This window comes from Ixodes scapularis, unplaced genomic scaffold, assembly GCF_016920785.2.
Source record: "Ixodes scapularis isolate PalLabHiFi unplaced genomic scaffold, ASM1692078v2 ptg000137l_1___fragment_3__unscaffolded, whole genome shotgun sequence".
Lineage (NCBI taxonomy): Eukaryota > Metazoa > Arthropoda > Arachnida > Ixodida > Ixodidae > Ixodes > Ixodes scapularis.
Genome location: NW_024609920.1, coordinates 22,157 through 30,156, shown reverse-complemented (window position 1 = coordinate 30,156; position 8,000 = coordinate 22,157). Strand labels below are relative to the sequence as shown.

At 45.4% G+C, this 8,000-nt stretch overlaps 1 protein-coding gene across 1 annotated transcript; it reads right to left on the bottom strand.

Moving 5' to 3' along the window:
* Positions 1 to 3,769: 3,769 nt before the first annotated feature.
* Positions 3,770 to 5,930, bottom strand: LOC121833961 (putative nuclease HARBI1; the record flags this gene model as incomplete). The annotated part of the gene is made up of 3 exons (XM_042287685.1): positions 3,770 to 4,085; positions 4,633 to 4,847; positions 5,408 to 5,930. Coding segments are annotated over 3 exons (1,054 nt in total), but the record flags the coding sequence as incomplete, so codon positions are not given.
* Between the last annotated feature and the right edge of the window lie 2,070 nt (positions 5,931 to 8,000).

Sequence of the window (8,000 nt, the reverse complement as noted above, 5' to 3'; positions counted from 1 at the left end):
TGCCCCAACTTTTGTTCGCTGCTGCAAGTTAGCGACAAGCTTGCGCACATTTGCTCTTAACAAAGTGTCTGCCATAACAACCGTCTGAGTGTACACATGTTGTGGTGTCCCCTTTGAGGAAGGTTTATGTAGTGCAGTTACTCTTGTTTGCTTCTCGGATAGGAATTTGATCCCATCAGCAGTCTGACATGGCAAGGTCTGTCGTTAACCAACTGAACAAAACATGCTATCGGGGCAAAATCGTATGTAGTCAAAGCACAACGTGAAGGTTGAAGCAGAGGGACACAAATTATATGATAATGCGACCGTAAACCATCCACAGTGTTAGAAGTGGTGCAGAACATAACCAATCGGACACACTCTATAGTTTGCCAACGCCTAGCTTTGAACATTTCTGCGAAAGGCCCATGTGGCTGTTGGGCCTCTTCCCCTATGTACTTGCTCTTCCCCTAGCACTCACAGTGCCAATGTGTTCTGCATGCCCAGATGCTCCTGAGCCGACCGCCTCACCTCTCCAAGACAGCAGCGTTGGAGCTGCTTGTGCGACTCCGCCGGCAAGGAGCATTACCTGCCCCCGTGCTGAGCTGCCAAGCGGGGCATCCAGAAGAGCTGGAAACCGCATCGCAGCACTGGAGCGGATCATGGCTCCCGAAAAGGAGGCCCGTGTTGACATCCTCGAGAGGGAAGATCGGCGGAAGGAGGCGCAACATTTAATGCAAATGCGCATACTGCGCAACAAGCTTTTTGAACAGCGACGACGCGGACGGGCAGAGTTCCAGCTGCTCCAGCTGGAGAAAGAGATAAAGATTAGGGATGCCGCGAACTTTTTTCGAATCGAAGTTTCGATGATCGAATCAAGCGGTTCGAAAGGTTCGAAAGATTTCGATTTTTCGAATTGTCTATATCGTAAAATTCGACGGAGGTCGAATTTTCGAACTTGTTAAGCTAAGAAGTTCGGCGCTTTTCGAACCGTCGAACATATTACGCTAAAAAATTCGATCTTTTTCGAACTTTCGAACTTATTGCGCTGCAAGGTTCGATGCTTGTCGAACTTTCGAACTTGACTGACCAAAAAATTCGATTAATTTCGAACTTTCGAACTTATTTATCAAGAAAATTCGAAAAGTTTCGAACTTTCGATTTCTGAAAAGTCAGAAGTTCGACGAACTTCGAACTTTTAGGGTAAAAGTTCGACGTTCGTCGAACTTCGAAAGACCGGCGGACGGTTTCATTTGATTTCAAGTAGTGGGGTACATTCGTAATTTTTTTTTCTCGAACTTTTACACGCGGTGCTGCGTTTCTTACGAAAGACAATGTCATTTATTTCAATGTTCTGGCATGCTTAGGTTTAAAGAAATAAATCCCCGAAGGGGCGAGGACGGACGACGGGTTTTTGACGATTATCGTTTGTGCCAGATTTGAAGCATGCTGCAGCCGGAGCTATTTATGGCAGATATGTTATACCTTTTTAACAATGATCTATGTATAGCCTAGGTAAGTGCCGTCTTAAGATGTGATTATTGTTATTCAACGTGAGTTTCGAAGAAATGTCCAAACATGTATCTGCATGCAATTATGACCTAAACTTGATATTTATTTTCGTCTAAGTTGTTTGAGGTATCGCATTTAAATTAACACCACAGACAGTACATATCATTGCCATCTGCAGAATACAAAATAATATATTTATTGTTTTTCTCACGTTAAGGAATAAATTAACTCATTGCAGAAGATTTGTAGTAGTGTTCAAGTTCAGCACGTCATTAAAAGAAAACGTTTTTTTTTTTCGCTTCACGTTCCTGGGACGTGTTTCTTTTAGCCTGTACACATTTTAATAAAAGAAACTTGTTTCGAAGTTCTGAACCTCTGAATATGCAAGAATAGAACACTTCCGACGAATTCTTGATAGTTTTTTTTTTCTCCTGCTTTTTATTCCTGCATTTATTCTTTTTTTTTTCTTTTGTTACTATCGGCACAGGTGTTTAGGTCGAAAAGACATAGCTTTGAACTTCCGAACCACTAAGCATGTGCCGAGCAGTGCCTTCTGACAACGAGTTTCTAACAGTGACCATCTACGCAACCTTTTATGCAGGGAAGAGCGACAGTAGCTATACATATGCATAAATAATTTCAGATTAAAATAAGCTCGACCACGCCCTCTTTCCCCGTATTGTTTTCTTTAACAGTCCGAAATACCTGCAAGGGGGAAAAAGAGGCTGAAGCCCCTACCCCTCCCCCCCCCCCCCCCCCCGCTACCCTCTTTCCCACCGTTTTTCCTCTTCCGACGCCACTTGTATGGTAGAACGCTCCTCGACCTCGAGTTGTGTCGGCTTTAGTGCTTTTTGCGAGGCGATTCCTCCGTCCCAGAAAATAAACCTCCAGGACAATTATAAACTTCACCGGATCGGATTACTACCAGCGTGCAAGGGGTGGCGAGGTAGTTTGCCAGGTCGCTTCCAGGTTTTTCTGAGCCTCAACCTCCTGCTCGCCCCTGGCCGTTTCGAACTGGATGAGTCTCGTAAAACAGTGCGTTCGTGCAATCACTACTGCGTGATGCAGGTTAAAGACCCCCCGCCCCCGGGGCTGGCGGTCACAATTCTGCACTGGCAAATATTCTAGCACGTCCGGGACACTCGTGTCTCATTTAATTGCCTGACCAACTTCGCAGAATCTAGATATCACACCCTAACTTTTCTAAACTTGATTTTGTGAAAACCAGTGAGTCGTGAAAACGTTATTTGAAACTGCAACTCTAGAAAAACTTGAAAATCGGACTTCAAACTTTGAAAACTTAAATTAAAAAAAAAAAATTCAAAATCTTCGAAGTTTTTTTTTCTTTTTTTTTTTTTTGAATTTAGCGTAAAAAAAGAATCGAAACTTTCGAACTTTTCGACCTTTATGCCAAAAGAAATTCGAAATCTTCGAATTGTTCGAACTCTATGTCTATAAAAATTCGAAGCGTTCGAAGTTTTCGAATTTTTTTTACAAAGAATTTCGAAATCTTCGAACTGATCGAACCTGAAGTAAAAAAATATTCGAAATATTCGAATTCGAAATTTTAGAAACCGTGAAAGCTTCGAAATTTTCGAATTCGAAACTCCGCTGTGGACAAAAGTTGCGAATTTTTCGAAATCGAACCTCGGTCGGTACGAAAATATCGAAATTTTTCGAAATCGAACCTCAGTTCGCTTCGCAAATATCGAAACCTTTCGAAATCGAACCTAGGGTGGTTCGCGACATCCCTAATAAAGATGGAGCAGCTGGCAGCCCTGCGCTGCAAGCAACAAGGGTGTGGGAATCACAATTAAATTTGGGTTCTTGCAGTTTAGCAGCATTCTGAGGATTTACTTATTTATTTTAATTATGTGCGCTACATTGTAGTGGAATGGTAGAACCAAATGTGTTTTGCATATTCGGAAGTTGAATGGAACAGCACACTAGAATTGAAGGAAAGGGCAGGTCTTTCGTTAGCTCTGTGCTGGCCACAAGTCTTTCCCAGAATATGTTTAAGTGACCGAATACCCGGAATCTGATTTAAGAATCAATTTATTGGAGAGCTTACTACTGGATTCGTGTCCGAGTATTTGCACGAGTAAGTGATGGGTCAAGAACGGAGTACAAGCTGGAGAGGAGAAATAGGACGGAAGCTTTAAGTGGAGAGGAGGTTTCTCCTCTCCACCTCAAGCTTCTGTCTGATTCGTCCTCTCCAGCTTGTACACTATTCTTGACCTGTCATTGACTATGAACATGTGCTTCTGCTTGAATATCCTTATTGGAAACACAGTGCGATGATCTGTGTGCGTTTCAGCGAGTCGTTGATTGTGTCGACAGGGTCTGGAGGTGATGGCAGTACATGAGGACGCAGCCGCCTCCGGCGTCGGGGCACTGGTGGAGAGGGTAGAGCGGGTGGGCATGGCTCTTTTCGCAGCCGGGCCAGGTTGTGCAGTGCAGCACAGGCGGTGATGATGAGGGCTGACCGTTCCGCCTTGTACTGCAGCCGCATGTCCAGGCATGGGAAGCGTCGCTTGAACACTCCAAATGCCCGTTCGACCGAGTTCCTTGTTTTTAGGTGAGCTGCTTGGTACCTATATGGTGCAGCATTGGTAATGGAAGCAACGTCGCAAGATAAGGGTCTTCAGGTGAAAAAATCGCCACTGCTGGAACCATAAGTATGGTTCAGTAACCTGTACAGTGCGGCCTATCCGTGCTAGCTGCATTTTTGGCATTTTCTATTGCTTGCCAGAGGCTACTGTTCTGCATACAGTGTACTTTTGGCTGGTGGTTTCTACATTACCGTCTTAATTCAAGTTCTTAGCCCTAGTTCAATTCTAGTGACAAAAAGCAACAATTGACACTGACTAACTCTGAAGAACAACAAATGTTCTCGAGGAAAAAAAAAAGACAAAACTGAAATGTTGTATGCTACATACTTTTGAAAAAAAAAAATTGTCTAGAGGAAGTGAACAATGCCAGCTTTTTTTGCCATACAAAGGCCCAAAGGTCATGAATCTAGCTGTAACAAAGATTTGCAGAAGTAATAGTAACCAATAGCAACACTGTGGGTACTGCATCCCTTCTTGTTAGCTGTTCTGAATTTCATGCCATTATTTCTTCCAACAAACTAGTACATACCTGCCCTTTGGGCTGTTGGCGACACCTGGATTGGTCAGGGGCGTAAGAAGAAATGACATGCAGGGATAGCCTGCATCTCCGAGCAGCAGGCCAGGGATGCGCTGATTCTCGTACAGGACCCTTGCACGACTGTTGTCGAATATCCTGCTGTCATGCACAGAGCCCGGCCACCTAGCAACAATGTCAAAAAACTGCAGCTGGGGTCCTGTGATGGCCTGTGGATAGGAAGGAGCAGTGCAGAGATGAGCAGGTTGGCATGATATGAACACAGAAGTGCTCAAGCTGAAATTTTTACTATGATTAGTATATTGTTGACAAAGTGCATCTGCAAGCTTTCGAAATTAACTAGAATTTGAGTTCTCGCAGTTTTATGCGACATAAGCTTCAATGTGGCTTAATTCCTCGGTTTTTTTCAGGCGGTATAATAGAACAGAATTTGAGCACAGGATAAAATCTCCCAAATATTTTCTTCGAAAAGTATAATTCAAGGGGAAAATACTATGAAGCATGAGCGTTTGCTATAAAATAACAAAAGCCATCTCGGCACCCAATCAAATGTATGTTTCCAAACACACAATGCATAATTCTTGGTTTTGAACCCTCTCTAGCTGGCCCACTACCACTCTGCACTGTCGCAGAGTGCAGATATCTTCACAAGTTCTAGTATATATCAGTCACAATATCGCCGAGCTTTCACGTGCGACGCCGCGTCTTGGCGTGCCGTTGTTTTCAACTTTTTCGCTGTCGCTAACAGCACAAACAGAAGTGGACTTACCTTCACGTTGAGGGAGAAGAACCCCTTCCTGTTCCTGAAGACTTCCCCATTGGGACCGCCAGGTCCCTTTATTTTGACGTGGGTGCAGCCGATGCACCCAGTCACACTGGGGAACTTCCCGATGTTGTAGAAATCCCGCATGACCTCGTCGCAGTCACCCTCCGGGAAATCCACGAGGCGGGGGAAGATAGTCTCGGCGAGGACCCGGGAGACGCGCTCGATTACGCGGCACACCGTCGGCTGCGACACGTTCACAAGGTCGCCCGTGACTACTTGAAAAGTCCCGGCGCCATAAAATCTCAGCGCTACGAGGAGCTGGAGCATCGGGGACAGTGGCAGGCCGCGACTGCTCTCGTTTGCTTCCAGCGGCAGGCACTGCAGGAGGCTTACGACTGTCGATTTTGTAGAACGATAGCGCACCAGGAACTCCCAATCGTTGAAATGCTCCAGCGGATTGAGCCGGTCCCGGCAACGTCGTCTCGGCACATCGACGTCCTGGTCGGGGTCTCGGTCGTCATGAAGAACTTCGTCAGTTCTCAACACGAAGTCGACGAAGTCGCCGAACGATGCGTCGGCCGCCATGACACTGAACGCACTCGAGTGACTCGAGTGGCCGTTCAAGGTAGCTCCGGCGCAGACTCGAGATCTCGAGTAAATTTTGGAGTTTCGAGTGGAGATTTTGGAGTCGAGTGGAGTTTCGAGTGGAGATCTCTTTATGAATCGCAAAACCACCCTAAAGTCGAGTTTCGAGTCGAGTTTCGAGTCGAGTAGCGTTTAAGAATACGGCGGCAAAGCTCCTTCAACAGCGCATATGCTGTCGCTTTTCTCTCTTGTTTCTTTCCTTTCTTGTTTTTTTTTTCAAAGATGTGAATGTTTTTGTGTGTGTGTTCTTTTTTTGCATTTTTGTTTGTGTATTATTGAAGCTAAACGAGTACAGGCAAGTAAAACATAAAAAAAAAACGGGACAAAAAAAACAAAAAAAACGCTAAGCTGTTTGCTATTTTGTCGTCCTGTTTCCTCCTCATTGTAGGGTTCGTAAAGTCAAAGTATTGATATTTTGAGATTTTCTTGCGCTGCCCTGAAATTGTCGTCCAGTCCTTGACACTCAAAGGGTGGGGGACTTTAGTTAAGCCGCCTGCATTTTCCGAAGCGAGGCCAGTGTTCTTCGAGGTCAGGATTTCACGGCTTTTGTGACGTCGGGAGCTGAGCCCTTCGCATCTGCGGGCCTGAAGAAAAGCTTCGGTTACTAAAATGGCCGAGTTTGGAGAGAGCTAGCTGTTCCAAAAGCCGAAGCCGGAGATCTGTTTTTCACCCAGTCCACGGACAGCGTCGTTTTCTTCGTTTTGCTTTGGTATGTTGTGGGCACGGCCCCTACGAAACGGTAAAGAAGAGGTAAAGAGGACCACATGAAATTTGGGGAATGTTCCAATTCTTGAACACCCCCCCCCCCCCCCCCCCCCCCCCCCGCCGTCCTCTGGCTACGCCACTGGTGCGCAAAAAGGTTCTTGTCATCCAAATAAAATTTAGTTGCCAGTAGCGCTCCGAGTTTGCACTACTACTTCTTACAGTTCAGTTGTTTGTTTCTTCTTGCGCTTCTAAGTATAGATTTCTTGCAGCTGACGTCACTTCCGGCTAAACTGTAGGTCAAAGCCAACATTGTCGTCTGCTTTGGCGCCATGTTGGAGGCATTCGGCGTCTTATTGTGACAGCAGTAGTCCTGTAAAGTCATAAAGCCGTCTTTGTATAACAACATTTCAGAATATTTTCTTGACCTAGTCAATCGCAAAAAAGTTCTTCACCTGACACGAAGTGCAGTCGATAAACCCATAGTTAGGGTACGAAGCTTTTCTGTCAAGATCATAGAGTCAACATAATAATCTAAAGCGGAAAGTCCCAAGCGTTTCGCCGCGACGGGAGGGCGATGCATAGACGCGGACATCGGCGGCCCCATTTGGCGGTCCCTATGAGCTCATATCGCTGGCGACGCATATGCACAAAGGAGCAGCAAAGAATCACCCGTAAATTCCGCACCTTTTTTTTTTACTTTGCAGAAAAACATTTGAATTCCGCGTTGACAAAATTAAAGAAAGGTAGGCTGCACCAACTTACTTATTAAAACATCCTTGCCCATCCTCCTCCAACAAAAAAAGGAAGCGGATAGGAAAACAAAAATAATAATCTGCGCCCAGCAGCGTCGAACATGCGCCGACCCCATAGCGGCGCCATCTGTTGACAGCCCGTGATATCGCGAGGAGAAACTTACTCTCGCTACAGTTACTCTCGAGTTCGAGTGAGGGTTAAGGGAGGGTATCATCGAAAGAAGTGGTCGCAAAAGAGTAACTTTGATGAAGAGAGAGTTAAAGTAGAGTAAGTTGGGGCACTTACTCTCCTTTGACACCTTTGTTTTTTTAGAGTGTATACTGCATTTTTTTACGTGTAAGTCCGCCTTTTACTTGGTTTTTGTTCCGATGCATGCTTTCTGCGTTATATGTTTTACATTCAAGTGACTCCCGCTCATTTCCTTTCACTTTAGACTCTGCTTACTGTGTTTCACCACGGTGGACCGCTGCGGACGCTACGAGTCACCCCAGCC